At 39.9% G+C, this 22,570-nt stretch overlaps 1 protein-coding gene across 1 annotated transcript in view; it reads left to right on the forward strand.

Moving 5' to 3' along the window:
- Positions 1–22,271, forward strand: part of OLFM4 (olfactomedin 4) — a gene marked incomplete at both ends in the record, with an annotated part of 112,326 nt that extends 90,055 nt beyond the window's left edge. Inside the window, 5 exons of the mRNA XM_084285183.1 lie at positions 1,026–1,106; positions 5,896–6,048; positions 12,026–12,238; positions 13,299–13,452; positions 21,478–22,271. Of these exons, the coding sequence (XP_084141309.1) occupies positions 1,026–1,106; positions 5,896–6,048; positions 12,026–12,238; positions 13,299–13,452; positions 21,478–22,271 (1,395 nt within the window). The remainder of the gene's footprint in view (positions 1–1,025; positions 1,107–5,895; positions 6,049–12,025; positions 12,239–13,298; positions 13,453–21,477) is intronic.
- Between the last annotated feature and the right edge of the window lie 299 nt (positions 22,272–22,570).

Consider the following 22,570-nt stretch of genomic DNA (forward strand, 5'->3'; position numbering starts at 1 on the left):
GTTCCCAATGACTCTTTCTGATTTGTCTCGTTTAGTCACCAACCAGAAAAATCCTGCATTCCCCTAGTTACTTTTTTTTTGAAGTTTGGGAGTGCTGTGGCTACAGTCAGTGAAGTCAGCATCTCCTTGGAAGGTGCATTTACCTGGGTAAGGAACAGAAAGCTGCAAAAGTTAAAATGGAGGTTTAAATATATGCTGCTGAACCGGGGAGAGGAAACTTAATATGGGAAAAATTTCTCCTCATCCTGCTTGGCTTAAAGTTAGTTCTAAATGTGTGTAATTTACACAATTTGTGGTGCTCTCTGCCCTGCCACTGTTAATTGCTACCGTCTGCCCCCACCATTTCCAGTGTGATTGTCTGAACACACAAATGGTTGTTCAAATGGGTTTCTTTGACAAACTGTCCCACAAAAGCTTGTTTATGCTGTGCTCTTTAATAGAGCATCCCTTTGCCAGCCACTTGGAACTCCCCACCATTCCTTGGCTCAGGAATGGGGCTCCAGCTGGGGTTTGGGAAATGCAGAAGGATGGAGCAGTGGGTGTCCTCTTGTGGGGAAAGCCCATTTGGTGTTCAGTCTGTCACACCATTTGACGCTGAGAGTGCCTCACCACAGTTCCCATCTTGCCATGGGTTTTGGCGAGGCTCTCAGATGGGTAACAGTGTACTGCATCACCACGATACACCATCCTCAGCACACTGTGTGGGGCCATGGTAGGCTCTCAGTGATATGTCTGTCAGAGCCTCAGCTCACACCTTTTGGGCAGGCTGAGCATCTCTTGCATTCTGCTGGTCACACTTAGCATTTCTTTGAGAAGAGGTGTCCACGAAGTGACACTATGCTGTGGGAAATGCAAGTCTCATTAGCTGCTGATTAGGAAAGCAAATTAATTTTACAGTTGCTGGGGACGGCTCCCATAAACAAAACAAAGTGCTTTGGAGCTGCAGGATGGGGGCTAGCTGGTGGGGAAAAGATGGTGCCAAATGCAGGAATTCACACTGAAAGAAGTTTTTATTTCCTTTTTAGTCTCCCCTTATCGATACAACTCTTCAGTATCTGAGTCAGCCTAGAGAGACAACTGCCAGCCACCTGCGCGTGACCCCAGAGGTATGACCATTACATACTGTTCAATAAAGTCCAACAAAGAGCATAATTAAGAATTTGTGTCCTATTTTTTAAATGCTATGCAGTCACTTGGAGGTTTAAACCTTATGCAGGTAAGTCAGGCTGCCCAGGAATAGGCCTGTAGGTGTTTTATATCTATGACTTAGGCAGTGTTGAGTTCCCAAAGTCATTAGTAATGCTTCTGTGTCATTGAGTGCTTTGGTCACATCTAAAGATTTGAGATTGTCCTCATGACTTCTGATTGGGACCCCGGATATGAAAAAGATGGTACCATTGGGTGTTGATGGCAATATACCAAACAGTTTGGTGGTTATGGTCTCCCTGGAGGGAGGTGAATGCTGCTTCTTAACTCTGCCTTCCCCATGCAAACCAGAGCAGCGCCTTGAAGATACATTCTGTCACCTATGAGAAGTGTCCATTGGTGGTTGCTGGCACTGAGAAAATCATGATTCTCCTCGTTCTACTTAGCTGAAATTGTATTCATCTGTTTCCTGTTAGAGGGCTTCAATCTGATTTTTGTGTCTTCTTGTACAGTGCTCAACTCCAAGGCCTGCAGATTTCAGGAGTTGGTTTCTTTCCCTTTCTTTGTCAGTGACAGCTCAATAGCATGTTTCCTTTGGAGGTAATTCAACAGAACACACTTGCTCTGAATGGGTCTGCAACCCAATTGTCAAGAACAGTGTTTATCCAAAATGCACAGTTCCAGATCAGGCCAAAGACGCAGCTTGACAGCAGGACTTTATCATCCATGCTAGCCCAGTGTGGCATCTGAAATTTGTGGAAGGACCTCTTGTGAGAGAGTATTAAATCTCTGCCTCCAGCAGAGAGTTTAGAATGACAGAATCAGAGAATAGTTTGGGTTGGAAGAAGACACCTCCCACTAGATCAGGATGCCCAAAGCCCCATCCAACCTGGCCTTGAATACCTCCAGGGATGGGGCATTCACAGCTTCTCTGGGCAACCTGGTCCAGTGCCTCACCACACTCTGAGTGAAGAATTTCTTCCCATACCTAATCCAAACCTACCCTATTTTAATCTAAATTTATTCTCCTTTATCCTATCACTCCCCTCCCTAACAGAGTCCCTCCCCAGCTTTTCTGTAGGTCCCCTTTAGGTACTGGAAGACTGCTAAAACATCTACCTGGGGCCTTCTCTTCTCCAGGCTGAACAACCCCAATCCCCTCAGCCTGTCTTCGTAGGGGAGGTGTTTTAGTCCTCTGATCATCTTCATGTCCTGCTCTGGATTTTTTCTAATAGGTCCATGTCCTTCTTGTGCTGAGGGCCCCAGAGCTGAATGCAGCACTCCAGGGTATCACAAGAGCAGACTGGGGGGGTCAATCATCTCTCTGACTCTTCTGGCCACACTTCTGATGCAGCCCAAGATATGGTTGGTTTCTGGGCTTCAAGCACACTTTGCTGGCTCGTGGTGAGCTTCTCATCAGCCAGCACCCCAAGGTCCTTCTTCCGAGGCCCACTCTGAATTAATTCTCTGCCCTGCCTGTATTTAGTCTTGGCATTGCCCCAGCCCAGATGCAGGACCTTGCACTCAATCCTGTTGACCTCCATGACATTTGCACACAGAATCACACAGAATCACAGAATTTTCTAGGTTGGAAGAGACCTCAAGATCATCGAGTCCAACCTCTGACCTAACGCTAACAGTCCCCACTAAACCATTTCCCTAAGCTCTACATCTAAACACCCACGTCTCAACACGATCCAGGTACCTCTGGAAAGTTAAATGGAGGTAGGAGTCTCTCATTGATCCTCAGTAATGGGACCCAAACCCCCTGCATTTCCTTGTCCAGCTAAGATGGTTTCTGTCCTTGCCATGTGGTTTCTGTGGATCCCATCCATTTTCTTAGGCAGAGGGAGCAGTTACTTCAGAATTATAATCTGTGAATGCTGCTGGACTGCTGTGTAGCTGGGTGTTAAGCACTGAAATGTCTAGGTCGTTTTGAGGCTGTAACCCTAAGTCTGCATTTAAGCAGATGAATAAATTTCCCAGTTTTCAGCAGATCAGGTACCTGCTGGCTCTTACTCTCCTTAAATTGAAGGGATGTGGGAAAGGAACATTTCTCATAGCCTCAACTATGTATATTTAACAACTTAATTTTACAGAGTAAAATATTGCTGTCAAGTCCTTGCTGTACGCTAGGACAGTTTGCTCTCTTTTAAAGATTCAGTGTAAATTATTAAACTTTAAAAAACATAGAACTCCATCAAAAGTAACAGCCTGTCTTTTGCATTTTTCCACAGGATGAGGGAAGACAGTTTTGTTATATGGTTATCATTTGACTGGTATTATATTCTGATTGAAACACTTGTTGACCCAGGAGAATCTTAACTAAACAGTGCTTCTTGGTCTCATCAACATCGTGATACTGTTGTTAGTAATGTCAATGGAAGAATGGAAGCAGTTCTGCCTGCCCAGGCTGCCTGCTCCTTTGGGGAAACCATCTCTTGGCATGCATATAAATATCACTTACTGAAGTGAAGCTCTGCCTTCAAATCTAGGCTCTCTTTCAACACCAATATTAAAATATAATGATTGTTTCTCATAGGGAATGTAAAACTTGGAGTTATTTTTGGGAGGATCATTTTGGTTGAATGTTTGAATACACTTATGAAGGGTTTATTTAACATATGGAATAAGCACGGTACCTCTAAAAAAGCTGATGACTCTATGTAGGCAAGATTGTAGTTTATACTTCAGTATACAATATATAGATCACACTATCCTATAGGTGGAAACATGCCTATGTGTAGTACACACTATGCTGTTCTATGGATAGTAAATTCTGTATTGGTATACGCATGAACATATATGTCTGTGTTATACACAGAAGTGATGGAATACTATACCTTCCATACAAAAATCAGTATGCCAGTGCAAATGACAGCCTTACAGAAGAATCCATATACTCACTAAGCCATATTCCTTCCTTCCTTCCTTCCTTCCTTCCTTCCTTCCTTCCTTCCTTCCTTCCTTCCTTCCTTCCTTCCTTCCTTCCTTCCTTCCTTCCTTCCTTCCTTCCTTCCTTCCTTCCTTCCTTCCTTCCTTCCTTCCTTCCTTCCTTCCTTCCTTCCTTCCTTCCTTCCTTCCTTCCTTCCTTCCTTCCTTCCTTCCTTCCTTCCTTCCTTCCTTCCTTCCTTTTTCATACTAGCTTAGGTGCTGAAAGATGTATCTTTAAAGGGGCTTAGAAACTTAGAAATAGTTTGCAGTATGTTCTCAGTGGGATTTTCAGAAGTGCTTTGGTAACCTACCTGGCAGGGAAATCAATGCTGGGACTCTCTGGAATCCTATGAGATACTTCTCTGCTTCTTTTCATGTTAAATGTCTTCAGCAGTCTGGCCTGGAGTGAAGTTTTAAGGCCCATGGTACTTGAATAACACAGATAAACTGTCTTTTCATGATTTTTTTTCAAAATAAGATGCACGTTGTTTGTTATGGCTGTGGAAAAGAGGTTGCCAAAAGTGTGAACTCCTGCGTGCTGCTGGTCCTTTTCTTGGGCTTGCAGAACAAGAGAGCTTTGCTGCTGGCCATCATTCTGTTTTCTGCGCTGGTTCAGTGGTGAAAAAATTAGTTGAAATCACTGTGAAAAAACAAGAGAAGAAGTGCTGAATTTTCAGCTTTTGGTTAATGGTTTTATTTGCTTTTTTATTTTTAAGAGGGAGAAAGGAAGAGAAAATACATGAATAACACTGGGATTTCTGCAAGACAGGAGGAGAGATTATAGTAAGAAATGTATTTGAAGAGCAAGCCTGTAGCTTTAAAATATGCAGCTGCATTGAAGTATGTGCCAGAATATTTTAAAGTAACATCAGATATCTTTATCAATAAACTTGTGATAGATTTATGAACTGGTAAATGTTTTGTGTACCAGCAAAACCCAAATACATCACTGCCCCAAACACTCTCTGCATTCAGCCTAGTGTTTATAGGAAATGATGTGATCTGGCTGTAAATTATGTCAAAATCATGAATTGCCAGCCCTGACCTTTCCATGCACCATACCCATTGCTCCAGTGATGATGCTCTGAGCATGCAGACAGTCAGGACAAGCCAATTCGTGCTAATGGCATGGGTGATAGATTTGTAGACCATCCACAACTGAGGATGAGCAGGTTGTGATGTGGAAGCATGATGTGGAAAACTATAGAAAAAGAATTATCTCTACGTTAGGTTGAGCCTGCACATTTAATTCTTCACCTTTCAGTGGTGAATAATTAAATTCAAATGTCTGTTTGCTGGGGCTGGCTGAAAATTTTCAGATGAAGCATGTTTCTTTTCAAAACTTTTTCTGCTAATTCTATTTTGGTGCTTTGAGCTCAATGGATGGAAATGACTAGATGATCTGATTGACTCAATTCATATTAACAGAGCAGTAACACAGTAAGTTGCTAAGTCATTATTTTCTTGCTGTTGTATGCTTTTCCGTCTCCTGGAAAACTTACTTCATTATCTTAGGACCATTGTCCACAAGGCTGGGAAAGTAAGGACTATTATGTACTTCTGTTTTTCCAATGGTAAAATCTTTACAGCAGTATTTAACTGTTTTCAGAAATATTTGTAAGGCTGAGTCAAAAATAAATAAATAAATACAAAATTACCAGATATTATGAATTCCTTTGAATAAAAATGTGAAAGATGTCTAGCAGCAAAGTTGTTGATCCTATGATTGTCACAGCTCAGATTATTGTCAGACATTAGCTACTGATTCTAGAGAAGAATATTAACACTTTTTTCTTCATTGATTTATTATTACAGCTCTTTGCCAATGTGTCCGGCTCTCTGGATGACCATGGAAACTGTCAGTGCTCTGTGTACTTGCCGGATACTACCTTTCCTGTGCAGAAGGCTGAGCAATTGCAAGTGATAGCCACAACGCTTGTGGAGAAATTTGAGAGAGAGCTTTCTGTGGTAAGGTGTTCTTTTCTTATAAATACAATAATTGTATCTTTACTGAAAAGTAGTTTCCTGTGGAAGAGTACAGCAGTCAGCACTTTTCTGTGACCTGTCTTTCAGACAGCAGAGAAAAGAGGTCTTTGTAAGAACAAGGAGAAGGGTGATTAAATCTCATATCTTTGACATTATAGCATGGCAAACGTCTGAATACCCTTAGGTTTCTTTTCTAGGCCTTTTCAGCTAGAGGCATATGGTATTTTTGGAAGAAGATTTATATTTTTCCTCTTTTGGCTTGGTTTTGCTGGTTTGTGATTGCTACACAGAGCTATAGGAAGCCAAGCCTCCTGCTCCTTCATGTGTTATTATTTGTATCAGGACAGCCAGATTGTAAGAGGGAAATGAAGGGAAAGAGAAGAAAGGTCAACACAGCCCAGAGTGAAGAAGGTGAATATTTGTCCCCTCACTCTTTTCGATTTCATGGATTAAAAAACAAACAAGCAAACATCTGTGTCAACATCTGAAGCTGTGGCAGTGAGAGTACTGAATTATACATTGTTGTTGAAGACAAACATACCTTTAGCTATTTCAGCTGCTTGTTACATGAATTCAGATCCATTTTTTGAGGAACTCGGGCAAACCCATACATGCTACAGTGCACTGGGTGAAGTTGTCTATGAAGGCAGAAATCTGCCTTTGACTTTTGGTAGTAGATAAATATTCAGGATTCAGATTAGGTGTCCAGCAGAAAGTGTTTTCTTCAGGAACTAAGCATCTTAAGAAATGAAGTGTCCTTGAATTAATCAGCAGAAAAGGCACAGCATTAAATTATAAATTCTAAGCATAAATATTCATAAACCTCCTCTGGTATAATCAAAACCAGATAAGAAGTTAGGCATAAAAACCCACAACAGGCAGAGGATCCTATGGAAATATCTTTCAGCTCAAATCATTTGTTTTGAAAGAACTGGAGCTGACGGTGAAATGCATTCGGCTGTCAACAGGGATGTGAAGGGCCAGCTGACAGAAGTCCCACTGCCTCCGAGCACAGAAATTACCTGATCACTTGCAGGAAGGAGGTGTAGCTCAGCTAATGATCTGTGACAATCACTAAGATTTCAGATCCTCATACTGTTCCCACTGTGGTCACTGCCAGAGCTTTAAACTAATTGCACTGGGACAGGATCAGAGCCAGGATTCCCAGCCAAGAAACTTTGTGTGATTCTTCAAGGTGTTTTGTGCCACCTTTTCCAGGTGCTTGCCATGGTGTAACCAGCCTCTTACCAGTACTATCCTCAGAATGGTGGTTGTCTCCTTTAGGATGTGTGCCATATCTGCCAGACCCATGCATATCTGCAGAGCATCTCAAGCACTGCTTGATCTCTCTGTGTGGAAAACCTCATATCTTCATTGACTATAATGGGAGTTCAGCCGTCTTGCTCCTGTAAAGACACAGGTTACTATAGATACCTGAAATTAGGTGTCTAAATTTGTATCTGAAACTCACCTTTAACGTCAGGACAAGCTGAATCCCTGCTGTGGGCTTTAATGTCTGGGTTGCCAGCTGCTGTCAACTGGTGTAACTGTATTGTCTTCAGGTGCCCAGCAGTGTACTGCAGTGTTGCCACTGACCTTGGCTTTCAATTCTAGCTGCAGACAGTGAAAACTCTTGACCTCACTCAGGCTTCACTGAATTTTGTCCTGTCGAGAGCAATCAGCCCAGCTGTGTTACAATACTTCTAGTTAGATGAAGTGTGATATACATTTCACTAAGATACAGGCAAAGAGACACTTTGGGTCAGAAATGAAAATGAACAGATTGTATTTTGGTGTAACTGCGTATGTGTAACTTTTCTCAGTTATGAAATTGTTTTTCTGTAGAAAGAAGAAGCTGTTGAACGTTGCCCTACTGATATCTGAACTTAAGTAATCTAAGATATCGTGGTGCATAAGTCTCCGTGCACACAAGTTCTTCACCTTCCCAGTTGTGGAAAAAGCCCTCCTTACACAGTCCCATATGTTATGTTTGTCATTATAATACTTAAGGAAAGAAAGAAGGAAATAATGAAACAGGAAAGCGTCATTCTCATTAATCATTATCAGATATGATCCTGAGCAAAATCTTAGGGAATCATTCTGCCATCTGCAATTTTGTAGAAAATTCATATCCCAAACTGACTTTTTATCTCAAACCTAACCTAGTTTCACCACAGGGGTGGGAATTTCTACTAAGTGATTGCTTTTTTGACTCTGAGAACCCATGCCTTACTCTCTCTTCTAAAACACCCATTGAAGCTCATGGGAGCTTTTCCTAGGTAAGAGCTGCAGGATTGGACCCTCTTAAGGATGCTTTCCATGTGCTAGAAGTCCCAGATAAACAACCTGATTGAATCGTTAACCTTTTCCCTGATTGTAGGCTAATTCAAAAAGCAAGGGGGTCCTTTTATAGAATCAGCAGGCAAGGAAGCTTGCAGATAAAGAGATGCTCTCATGTGCCAAATGAGTGCAAACCGTAGACTGAAAATACCAGACTAATTTTTCCTCTGTCACATCAACCTTTGCCAATGTAATTATGATTACAGAAGAAAATTAACCTTTCAGAGCAAAGCAGGAATTGGCTGCTCCTTTCAGTAAGAAAGGGGAGAGGACACCAGTAACAGGGATGGATCTGCACTTCATCCCAAGGAGAGAAAGTATCTTTCAGAATTTAGCTCATAACAGCAACAACATCCTCACGTAACTAAAACAGGAGAAGAAAGCACTCCTGCCCTCCACCAGGAACAGCTGTTTTCAAAACAGATTAGCCTGGAGTGGAATTCTTCTCGGGGTCAGCTCGCAGACTGCTTGCCAGCTGTACTCCTTGTGGGTCTGTGGAGGTCACACCTGCCTGAAGCCAGTGTCCTGGGCCAGGTGACTTTATAAGGTTGATGGTTTTGTCACTTCTTTCTTATCTACACATCTTCCCACTTCTTTCTTTTACATCTTCATCTTGCACTTTTGTTCCCCCTTCTGTACTCTCCATATGCATGCTGGAGAAGTGTCTGTTTGCATGCTGCAAAACCTGTGTTGATAAATACCAATTGCAGGTAAATGACACAGTATATGAACATTGAAGATTTTTCCTGCCCTTTTCATTCCATGAGGATGATAATGCTTGGAAAGAAGGAAAAAATGGAACTAGGATTTTATTTTATTTTTTTTCCCCGACGTGCCTCACATGATTGTATTCTCTACCTATAAAGGACTAATACAAGCCATATGCACTCATCATACCCTACTTAAGACTTTTATGACAAATGTAGCAGCAGTCAGTCCCAATTGCTGGTCTGTGTCCCTAAATATGGGCCACACACACATTTTCTGTGCCAGTCTATCAAGAGACACCAGCCAGTCCCTATCAAGTAGATACAGTAGAAAAGCAGAGATTGCAAGCTGCTTATATTTATCTGCCAAGCAACAGAGCAACACCATGTTCCTTTCTCAACTAACATTTCTAAACTACAGAAACTCCTGAGCCAGATCTGAGCAGGCTGGAATGTCCACTCAGTGGACATGCTTGGCGTATCTGCTGGATTTGTCTACAAAAGCAGTATAGACCTTTTAGAGCAGCACTGCTGATAAAATAATATTTGCCTAATAATTAGCCAGAGGATCCATGAGCTAAGCTGACTTGAGCTGTTTAGAGTACTGTGGAGTGCTGAGGCTAGTTCAGGCTTAACTTATAGGTATTTCTCAGCTATAGTCCACTGGATGGTGTTGACATCTTCTTAAATGATCCAGGTGGTTGACTGAGTGAAAACGGTCTGATGTGGGATGAGAACTTTGGGTCAGTGTCCTGCAGTCATCAAGTAGCCATTACTAATTCCAGTGGTCCATTTCAGTGGTTTGAAGACTTGAGCTGCACTGTGGAATTATTATTATTGTTGTTGTTGTTGTTGTTGTTGTTATTATTATTATTATTATTATTATTATTATTATTATTATTATTATTATTATTATTATGAGAAGGATTGCTAATGCCTAAATAGATTTCCAAATACCTCTATGGTATATGTAGTACCATGTAGCAATGCAATTTTGTTCAGACATAGACCAGTTTTACATTTCTCAGAATGTAATCGTATCTGTTTTCTTTGTTGTTGTTGCTGTTGTGCAAAACCTAGACATACAGTTTGGACACTGACCTTTGAAGATTTTTTTTTTTTTTTTTTTTTTGAGGATATCTTCCAATTCCAGACTGAGTTTGGTGATCAGTGAAAGTGTAAGGTCCATCTACTTCTAGCTTTTCCAAGAACATTGCCCAGTTCTTCCTACTGTTCCTTCCTAGCAGATGATGACAGCTAGGGCAAGGCATCCCAGCTGCCTCTTTTTTCAGCCAGATATAAGGAGTTGGGTCTAAGTCTTTATATGCAATCGTTTATGATCCCTAGTTGTAATAAATATCTTAGTTATTCCTTAGTGTGAAGTTACTCAGGCTTGATCTGGGAGATCTAGAGCATCTGTTTTTTTTGTTTTTTTTTTTTTTTTTTTGACTCAGGATGCTTCCACTGCAGCTTATGGAGACTTGACAGTTTCTTTCAGATTTGTAGTATAGTTATGCTGCTATTGAAAACTATACTTTTGAAAAGAGGTCCTTCTCAGTTAGGGTTCTCCTTCTTAAACTAAATCACTGGGTATCATGTGATCTTAACACATCTTTTCCGTCATTCATGAATTTTCACATTATGAGCTCCCATACATGTTTGTCAGTTCACAGGGGATTCAGGAAAAATTACAAGGAATTATTTGACAAGTGTTCTTGCCGGCCTCCCGGTCCCAGGGGCTGCTGCCAGAGAAGGAGAACAGGGATTCCATGATTTTAATTCCCTGACAGGATTTTGGAGGCTGTTCCAGAGCCAATGGGGAAAACTACTGACTTTTGGTTTATGTTAAGATAACATAAGAATGGCTGACAGGATGCAGACTAAAAATATTTCAGTTGAAGAAGTAATAGCTACAGAAGTTGTAGTGCTGTAGAGAGAGGGACTAATACAAATACTATCTGAGAGTATAAATATGGAGTTACTGGTGCAACAAACTAATAATATTTATTCCTACTTACCTCTTGTGATATAATTACATTGGCTTAAGGCAAAACAGATGTGATTTCTGTGAAGCATATGGGAGAGAAATTTCCCAAAGAGTTGAATTTAAAGGAACTAAAATTTTCCAAGGAATGTTCCAAGCCCATATAATATACTTAGCATTCTGCATCGCAATGCTTATGCTGTGACCTTTACCTCAGCAGATATGTGTGAAAATATATTTATCCAGACAACTATTTAATGGTTCAGAGGCTGAAGAGGCTGCCATGTAAATTACTTTAGCTAAAGCCTGCAATAAATTTTTCACTTTCATTTAAACCCGATTTGATTTTAACACTGTGTTTAAACATTTGCCCCCCCACCCCTCCTAAAGATAAACCACAAACCAATTCTGCAAATTTTTGACACAATTCAAATGTACACAGGTTAAAATCCTATTTGGATTCTGAGTTAATAGGAAATAAAGTTGAAAAACTTGGGAATCCTTTATTGCATTTTCCAGCCTACTTGGGTTGCTTTCATGAGATAAAGCATTGCAGATTTCCTAATAAAAAATTTGCCAGTGTAAGTTGTTGGAATACTGAGGATAAAATTAGCTCACAGAAACAATATTGGCAAGGAATTACAAAAATGGAAGACTCTGAATAAAATTCTGCCTTCAGTTATCCCCAGGCGTTCCTGAGGGGACTTTGTGGAACTGCCAACAATAAACGAGGGTTAAATTTTACATTTTTTATGTACGTGATGAGAATTTCATTTATGCAGTTTATGTGAAGAATAAATATATCAAGTATGGGGAAGTTATGTATAGGATATTCAGAAATATGATAAAGATGTCAAGCAGGCTTGTTTAATTTTCTAACCTGGACTTGAGTTTGTAACTTTTTTTTTTTTTTCTTTTCCCCTTTAAGGTTAAAGAGTACTCAGAAAGGATTGAACTGTATCAACAGAAAATTCTTAATCTAACCATCAGAGTGGAGCACATGGAGAAGAACAGTGTATCTTACACAGAACTGGACTTCCAGTTACTGAAAGTGGAAATCAGTGACCTAGACAGACTGGTCACTCAGCTGAAATCCACTGTTGTTGGAAGCAATGTCATCGTTGATCAAATATATTTGGAGGTACTGCTGGACTCCTAATTAGCCAAAAAGGGGTCAATATACACAGTATATTCTCTCGTTCATGTTTAGGTTGAGGAAATATAGCCTCTCTCTGCTGCAGCCAGTGGAAATATTTTAGAATTTCATCAGCATAAATGAAAGGAAAGCTTGACTTTAAATGTATTAACATCCTTTTCCTTGAAAAAGGACACAGAAAAGAAAAACAAAACACACACACACACACAAAACCACAACCAAACAACCAAAAAAAAACCAAACAAATGGGGTCTTCTTTATTTTTTGCCAACTATCTGCCTGAAAGCAAATGCTTTTGCATAGCATTAAGCGCATTAACTTATTAAATTATTATAATAAATATTAATTTATAGACCCCCATGCTTGAAAGCCTCTGTGCTTTAACTTAGATAATTAAAAAATTAACTTCTGGTTGCTGGGGCAGTGGCCCAATCAATATGAAATCAAGAAGTGGGAAAGACTATCACCTTCCCAGCAGACTATAAATCACATTTTCAAAATTATAATTAATCACTCACCTAGAGAGAATAATTGCTTCATATGAGAAGTGAAATATTATTAGTTTCTCCATTGTCCTCTAAATCACCAAGTAGGTGATTGAAAACATTATCTTTGCAAATAAAATTTGAAGATAATTTTGCAAGACTGGAAAAAGTACTTTCTTATATATAATAACTTGCACTTGTCTAAGACTTATTGGTTACACTACATATAAAATAACACTATATTTTGCATTATAGTACAGAACTGAGTGTTAAAACAGCTCCCTGTGATCACATAGCTCTGCTGGAAATGTAAGACTAGCAGAAAAGGGCCTATTCTTAGGGATATTTCTTAAAACTTGTTCTGTAGCTTCTTCCATGATATGATCAAATCTGCCTGCAAATATCTGTAAAATAAAGTTAACTGGAATTTAAACTTTTTTTTTTTTTATTATTCTCACTTTCTTTCTTCTTCTTCTTCTTCTTCTTCTTCTTCTTCTTCTTCTTCTTCTTCTTCTTCTTCTTCTTTTTTTTTCTTTTTTTTCTTTTTATTTTCACCCTAGATCAGAAATCTGACTATACTAGTAAATGAATTAGAATCATTGGACAAAAACAATATCCTTTCAATTCGTCGACAAATTGTGTCTCTTCAAAATCGATTGAAGGAGTGTGAGGAGAGCAGAAACCAAACGACAGTACCCCCTTACTTCCCACCAGGTAAGCGTTTCTCTTGTATATCAGGTGAGAAACAAAATAATACATGGGTATTAAAAACAACTGTAATGATACTACCTAGTTTTGAAAAATCAAGCAGACAGCTAGTAATGTTTCTTCAACAGGTTCAAAAGGAAAAAGAGGGCAGCAAACAAACTCCTCCAGAAACCTTAGCTGTTTTCAACTGGAAAAAGTTGTAAATTTCCTCTCACCTGAAGTGTGAAAAGCCAGTCTCTCCCCCCACCTTCTCTTTTTTCCAAACTTTTGTTTTTTTTTTTAACGTGGGAAACTTTTTTTTTTTTTCAGTCCAGCTTTGATTTTTAATAGTTCCTGTCAAAGTGACCTATGTCATGACAATTTTACTCTAATACTGTTTGGGAAATGTATGAGCAACAACTAAAGCTGTTGGTATGCAAACGCAGGAAGGTAGCTTTGCATGATGATTACTTTTGCTTCGCAGGCAAAAGATTCTTCTAAATCAGAAGGTCAAGAACCTTGGGGGGAAGTTCTGGTCCCAGGGAAATAAGTGGGAGCTTTATTAAAGACTTCAGTGGAGCTAGGATTTTACCCTTTTTTTTTTAAATAGGAAAGGTTATGTCCTGGAGCTTAGATCAGTGGTTCCCAGAGGGCAGTTCATAATAAAAGTAGCAATTGTCACAGGGCATGTGGCAATTAGTTTACAACTGGAATAATTTTTCTCTTGATGGTGTACTCAGTTTGAAAAATCTTGTTGCGAAGGAATTGTAGTCTGAGAAATTTTGAGTCGGGGATGATAAGATGGAGGAAAATGTTTAGGGAACAATAATTTAGGTATGCTGGGTCAAGCTTCCCACTTGCTAACAGATGGTAGGATTTATCAGACAATGTTGAACCCTTGAGTAATTTATACACAGGGGGTTCTTTTTGGCAGAGCTTTACAAAAAAGAAGAACTCTATTATATACATGTATAGTAGTTGGGGGAAGAAGCCTGCTTTTTCACATAAGCTGGCTAGTAATCAGCAAGACTAAATGTAAAGGAACCCATAAAAAAACAAGGCATGATGTCTGGCTTACAGGGAGCACAGATTTGCACCTACTAGCATTTAGTTCTCATCATCTTTGGGTCAGCTTAGTTCAGGTGTCTCACTGAAAATGTGAGAGGCAAGGACTGGTAGAAAGACAAGCTTTCCTTGGGCTAGCAGCTGTTCCTATTTTGGTCTCCTTAGGGCTTCATGATGGTGCAGGCAGCTGCTGCACTGCTCTGACAGGATGTGCAAGCAACACCTTGTCTAGGGATCAGGTGGGAGAAAAAGCTGAAACAAAGACCTGTATTGCAAAATTTCAAGGCCCTTCTCAGCTCCTCAAGAAAGGTTTAAAATGCTTCAATTAAAACAAACAAACAAATCAAACCACACACATACAAAAAAAAAAAAAAAAAAAAAAAAAGTAATGCAATGTTTTAAAAGTATTTGAAGGGCATCTCATTGATTTATTGAGAGTGATGGTGTGTGGAAAGAAACAACTTCTTTCTCTTCAAGCCTACAGCAAGCCTTTGAGTCTTTGTTTCAGTGGGAAAGTACAGAGCTCTGGAACAAGAATGCTGTGTCCTTCCATGAGTGATGGAGGAAGGAGCTGCTTTCATGCCTGGGTGGTTGACGTGAGAGTCTGTGGAACATGGGAGCTTTCAGAGAGTGGGAGAAGGAGGTCTGCCCTTCATGGTGCAGCTCCATGTGGAGATAGGCAAGTCATGCCTAGAGCAGGACAATATCTCTAGGATGGGGTAAATGTAACTGCACAGGGTTGTGACTGTAGTAGAATTATTTAGCATTGCTTGTCAGGGCACAGTGATGAGATGGACAAAGTTTATCTGGGATCAGATTGGTATTGCTTGAGCATTACCTTGTTCCTGACTGGTGTGTCAGCTGGCTCAGGTACAGCTCAGCATTGTGTGGGAACCACAGAGCACAAAATAATCTAGAAGGCCAAAACTCCGGGTGGTATGAACTACCTCTATTGACTTCCTGTGAATTATCACAACTGACATCATCTAAAGACATCTTCCAGTGTTGTCTGTGAGTTTATCTCATGCCACCAGCAACACGAGGCCTAGAGGGCTTGGAAGATGGATGTAGGCTTATTGTCATGGTCACCTCTGGGGTGACGAAGGTCCCTGCGGCTGGCACAAGGGACTGGCAGAGCACCTATGGAGGGCTGGCAAGTTTCCTGCTGGTTGGAGAAGCCAATTATACAGATAATCTGGGTGTTACGTAGGTTTAGATGCCTGCTGATCCATGCAGGCATACTGTGACTTATTGTGCCTGATGGGGAGCAAATATCCTTTTCTGGGCAGAGAACTTTGCAGAGCAATTACACATACTGCAGACTGTGTCTGAAAACAAGTAGTAGGACAATGTTATTGCCTGGGGAGATGGAGTAAGTATGTGAGAGAGCTACATTTTCTAGATGGTCATTTTGGAGGCTTTGCATGGATGCTCACACCTAGGCCTCTGTGCTCATTTGTGCATTTGAACACAATTTCCATACGTTTTCTCTGCAAGCTTGAGTGCCTTGAATTCCTGCCAAACCATTTGGCCTTGCCCTGCTTTTAGTTCATATTATATTTATAATGTTTGTATTAAACTGACTCTTTGTCCTGTTTTCAGACTGCATTTTCTTTCTCCCTTCTTCCTCTCTCCTGCATATTTTGGGTAGGCAATATGAATTAGAGAGAGCTTGGATAATCCCCAAGCTGTCTAAGACCATGAGTCTAAAGGCAAGTTTAATTAAAGCTTCTTGCTTCACAGTACTGTACTATGCAGCCCCTTTGACTCTGTCCCCTAAGGCTTTTGCTGCTGTATTCTTAGAGCAGGCCCCTTTTCTCAAACAATGTATCTGAAGATTGCTTGTCTCCATTTGCTGTGCCCTCCAACTGGAGAGGTGGGTGTCTGTGTGACTGAGATGGGGTCAGCAAATATGTGGTTACTCATCCTCATCATCATCACTAACTTTCTTATCTGCAGCACTTCTCACCATCTCTTTCCTCACCACTCTAGTGGGTAGAAATATTTATCCATTTGTTTTTCTCTTGTACTGATTTCATCTTGCTGCATCAGGACAAGTATAGAGAGAAAAGGACCCCATGATGGTTCTTTGAGGATTCAGCAGCAGATTCTTTGTCACATCTCACTGAAATGATCTGAGAGAGGCAGCAAGGAAAAGTGAGTCAAATGAAACTCTCAAAGGAAAAAAAAAAAAAGTAGAAAAAGAGTAAAGACTTTTTTTTCAGCTTTTGTACATTTAGAAATTAATAATTTCAAGTTACTAGTGAATAGGTCTCAGCAGGAGGAAGACTTGATGTAGCCTAATGCTGAAACTCAGACACTCATAATTGAGTGGAGTCTTACAACAATTTCACTTTTACCTTAAACTTTATCTCCTACCTATTCAAGATGTCTGCTTTTTGGGGGTGTCTTGGGTTGTGTTCTGATATGGGTATGTCCATACAGAAAGAGACAGATGCCTAATGGCACCTGAAGGGAGTTGGCCAGCGCCCCCTCTCCAAGACTGCCTGAACTGCCCCTGGAGACAAATGCATTTTTCTGCTGGTTATAAAGGCACTTGAATTTTTAGCTGCCTGAAGGCAAGTCAGATGAATTTAAGCCTTCCAGCCCATTCCCTTTTAGATGCTGCAGTCATAAACCTACTCTGATTGCAGCTCCATCAGTCTGTGCCCATGCCCAGTGATACTGGAGAAGTCACTGGGCATGACACAGAAGACTGTGTGGGTCTTCCTGTTAGTGAGATGGTAGGAGCAAAGATAAGTTTTTCCCTTAGCAGCTCTGTCTCTTGTGTCTCAAACCATAGCAAGGCTGGTAGCAGCTCACACATCTGGATGCAGATAGGAAAGGAGGGTGCACATCTGGATGCAGCAGGGTGCATGAGAGAGGGTTTCTGTGCCCCTTGTGGGAGTTCCCTTTAATGTGGATGCTACCTTGTTTGTGATCTTCACCTGCAAAGGTGAACTGTGGTTCCTTATCTTCTGAAATCAGATACAGCTAGCTACTTGCTGATTTTTTTTTTTTTTTTTTTGGCACCTGTATTGTGGAGTGATAAGCTGATGTGCTTGGTGAGTGCTTCAGAGTGAAATAGGTGAAGTGAGACCTAATGGGATGCATTTCATGCTCGGTTCTCCAGGCCGTCAGCCAAGGAAGTCAGGCTCTTTTCAGTCATGACACCTGAGTGCCAGCTCCTTTTCTGATGGATCAGAAGGATTAGTAAACAACAGAGCTGAGATACAGGTGCTTTATGCAGGGAGAAGAGACCTGTGTGTCTATGTATCTACATCAGTCCTCCTCTCCCCTGTTTGCTACAAAAGGGAAGGCAAAAATTTCAGGACTTAATTGATCAGTGGCCCAAAGCAGTGGAAAAAAGAGTTAAAAACTTGAAAGTTTGAATAATGCATATGGATTTATTTCAAGTACCTTCTAATATTTACAAAATTACATGACACTTTGTTTCCTTTGTGCATCTTTTTCCCCACAAGATCCAGACAGAGGCAAGTTTAGATTAAATAAAAAACAATGAGTTCTTCTGAACTCATGCAGAAGACAGATCACCCCTTGACTACCACAGAGTTTTTTGTTAAAAAAAAATAATAATAATTCTGGGAGAATTTTCAAAATCAAGCATATACTGTATAGAAACCTCAGACAATTTTTGATGTCATTAAAACAGAACACGCTTCTAACTTTATTTTAATAATTCATTGTTTCATAAATAAAAACCAAACAAGTGTTCAGCAGAGAGATCTCTTTAAGGGAAGAAATAATACTTTACTATTTCTTTTGTAAAAAAAAGGTCTCTCTGCTGAACACACGTTTGTTTTTTATTTATGAAACAATGTATGAATTATTAAAATAAATCTGGAATTGTGTTCTGCTTAATGACATGAAAAATTATTTGAGGTCGCATATAGATGAGCTTAGCCGTGCTTCACTACCTGCAAGCTTTGGTGCTATATTTCTCTAAACAAATTGAGAGTTTTTGAGCATTTAATAACCATTTAATTCTGATATAAGTTTATTGTGATTTAAGCACAGTAATATATTCAATATGTCATCAGCTTAAAAGAAGCCCTCATGCCAGAGGTAACAATGCATAATAGAGATGTAAGAAAAACACAGTCCAAATTGATATATGGAGCTGGCAGGCTGCAAGCCATTTTGCACTGTCTGCCTTAGTTTTCTGCCCTTGCATGAGCTGAGGTATGAGCACCTCCAAACAGTAGTATGTGTGCCAAGTGCTGAGGCCATGTTGCTAGCCATGCCGTGTGATGTTTCCAAAGATGCAGCCTGGCTATCCGTACAGCAGTGCCTTCCTTGTGTGCTGTGTTTGGAAAGAGCTTTCTGATCCAGAGCCTCATCCTTTGTGAAGCACTGAAGTGCATGCTTAAACACTCATCTTCTTAGGGCCAGGAAGGCTGACTTGCTGTGATTCTTGGTGGCTCAACTGGGGCTGTCACACTTTTTACTTGAGAGAATCTCAGGGCAGAAAATGGACTGAGTGAGGACACAGGGTTGTTCATGACTTGTGTCACCCTCTCAAGTCATGCAGAGCTGCTCCCACAGGCATTACTGACCCCAAGGGAGTTGCCAATGTGGCCTGGAGACACAAGGGTTTAGTTCTGCACAGGGATTTATATTTAATATAAAGATGCTCCCCACCTTCCTCAGAGAGGCTGAGAGGAGGCTGCAGGTGAATCACATTTCCACTAGTTCATTAGCACAAGAAAGTACAAGACTCTGAGGGGTGAGGATGTTACGTAGTGGAAGGAGATAAATACCACATTTCAAGAAAGGAGGAGACATGGAGAGCTTCACTGCCCAAATTGATTTTACACATTGACACAAATATTACCCTTTATCTTGGATGTTTCTGACGTTCAGACCACAAGTTTTCTTGTCCCAGAGGTAGAGCACCTTTCCCTACCTCTTAAAAAGATTTTTATTTTATTTTATTTTATTTTATTTTATTTTATTTTATTTTATTTTATTTTATTTTATTTTATTTTATTTTATTTTATTTTATAAGTTTGCAACAGTCTACTTCTCACAAAATATCTTGTTTCCCAGTGTTTTCCAAAGGAAAGTGTCTCAGATTGTTCTCTCTCCACATTTCTACTTGTGGGATAGGACTAGTATGTCTTTGAACACAAGATTCCTCCCAGGCCTTTCCTAGCAGTGGCTTTAAGTGTTTTTTAATTCATTTCCATGAGTATGCTCCAGCCTTTCTTAGGGATGGGCAGCTTTGATGGCAAATGATAAATTTTCTCCCTGTTACTTCTCTGTCTTCTTTGTGCTAAGACATGACTTATTTATATGCTAGATATTCCTTCATAAGACTGAGTTTACGACCAGCTGGTCTCATACAGATGGTAAACAATCATGATGTTACCTACAAAAAGTATTAAAACCCGAAAAGATAAATTTGAGTTTCTTCGTAGACACCATAACTGGTGGTACATGGAGTTCCTGTGCGATGAGGCATTATTAACATCAAAAAGTTGTTGCTGTTAATTTGTTGGTTATTTGACACGGGAGACTTGGATCTGTTCAGGTTATACTTCATCTTTAAGAAGGAAGGCAGTTGGGTGGCTGGAGCACCTCACTGATTTGGGAAACCTCAGAGTACCACTAAGCTTGTGAGCTAATGGCAGTCACTTGACATCTCTGCCTCCATTACCACAGGTGGACACATCCTGCCAATGATGTCTGGGACCTTTCTGTGGCAGTCATAACACAAGCTTAATGCTTTTACTCTTGAAGAAAAGTGTACTGTTTTTGCCAGTGGTAGCTTCAGGCTCATCAGAGGTGCATGGGCATTTCTGTCTGTAGGATTTTTTCCACTAGTGACTTACTATGGTTAGAATCTACCAGAAAACCAATGTCACTGATGTTCAATATGAATAAAGGGAAAGCATTTCTTGTGGATAAGTTTATTTGGACATTTTTGTTCCAAATACTGTTCATCATCATTGAATGTTCATTCCACTTTGTTGCTTTTTTCCTAGTAAATGTGGAACAAATTCTACCCAGCCCAGTAGCACATCACGGAAAATATTCTTTAGGTACAAAAAGTCGAACATTTTGGGTAGCAAAACAAAAAACAAACAAACAAACAAAAAAAGAATATTTCCATGATCCTGAAAATGGCTTTATGGTTGATGTATGGAAAACAAAACTGTTCTAGTTCAGCTTGAAATTACATTCTCTTTTTAGCTGCTTCAAATGAAAACTTGGAGTAATATCTATCTATATTTCCTAGGCTGTGATTGTTACTGTTTGCAGATTTCTTTGAGGGCCTGAGGTGGAAGGCACCATGTGGCTGTGATGCACTGTTGCAAAACTGTGATTCTGACAGCAGAATGCTAATCTGAAATGTGGCTCTGGAATTACTGCTGCTGTTTCTCCTTTCTTCCCCTCCTCAGCAAAATACACAGAAATTAGATGCCCCTCTTTCCTATCTCCAATAATCTCAGTTCCACTGAAGTAGAAAATAACCTAAAATGATTCTCAAATTGTATTTATCAAGGGATTTCCAAGTGTACCATGCATTAAATGGGTAAAAATCTGTCCCTTGTCTGGAAAGGTGCTGTGAGCTCTTACTTTCTGCAAATTAATCCTGAGGATGGATGTCCCTGTCTTTTTTTTTTTTTTTTTTTTTTTTTTTCTCACAAAATTTTCTGTAATTATATATCTTTTAACATTTTTTTTTAAGAAAAAACAAACAAACAAACAAACAAACAAAACAACAAAACAAGATATATATATCTTGTAACAACTTTCTAAGTCAGCTTGAAACACTTAGTGACACCCAATTGATGACCATGGTCCAAACTGAGGCTTTTTACACATGAAGCTGTGAATTTATGTCTGTGCTTTGCCACAAAGCTAATCCCTTGTAAGTACACCATAGAGGCTACACTATGAAAAACCTCTCTCTTAATGATGACATTTGGAAAACCTGTTCTTTTTTCTCTTTGACTGCAGGTAGCTGCATTCACGGTGGACTGCTGAATGTTAGCCAGCCCTATGTAGTAAAGCTGAACTGGAGAGGATCTTCCTACAAATATGGTTCCTGGGGTAGAGATTACTCTCCCTCTGACCCTGAGCAGGAAGTCTATTGGGTTGCACCATTGACTACGGATGGGACATACTTAGAATATTTTAGAATTTATAAGACTTTTGATGATCTGCTGCTGTTTAAACCCATGTATGAAAGAAGAATAACATATGGACAAGGAAGTGGTGCTGCTCTTTATAATAATATTATGTACTATCATGCTTATTCTTCAAGAAACATAGCGATGTATGATATAGCAAATAACAAAGTACTTTTGAGCAAGGCACTTCCAGATGTCGCTGTTGGTAACCGTTTCTCATATGCAGGTGTATCATGGCAAGACATAGATTTTGCTGTAGATGAAAACGGATTATGGGTATTATATTCAACAGAAACTAACATGGGCAACATTGTGATTAGCAAACTCAATGAGACCACACTTGATGTGATAAATACTTGGCAGACAAGACAGTACAAGCCATCTGTTTCTAATGCTTTCATGCTATGTGGTGTTCTATATGCCACAAGGACACTGAGCACTAGGAAAGAGGAAATCTTCTACACGTATGACACAAGTACTGGCCAAGAAGGTCATGTCAGTATCATCATGGATAAAAAGTTAGATACAATCCAGGGTATTTCTTATAGCCCCACAGATCAGAAACTGTATGTTTACAATGATGGTTACCTTCTAAGATACGACATAACATTTCGGCATTAGTATATCAATGACACAAGCATTTGATAGAACTGGCAGCAACTAAAACGAGAGATCTGATATACCTTTAGACAATGCTATCACCACTTTATGATTCATCTAGTCTGAGGTACTGTATTTGTGGGTGTTACATATATCACTTAAATTACTGTCCTTAAAAATTGCCTGCTCCGATCAGTTGTATTACTGGCAGCAGTGTTTGGCAATACTGGGTTCTTCAGGTTTTGATTGGTGTTTATTGGTGCGTGGTGCTTTAAAACTGTCCTGTCTAAAAGTAGATTTACTGCATAGATTTAGTGTAT

This window comes from Netta rufina, assembly GCF_964035555.1.
Source record: "Netta rufina genome assembly, chromosome: 1".
Lineage (NCBI taxonomy): Eukaryota > Metazoa > Chordata > Aves > Anseriformes > Anatidae > Netta > Netta rufina.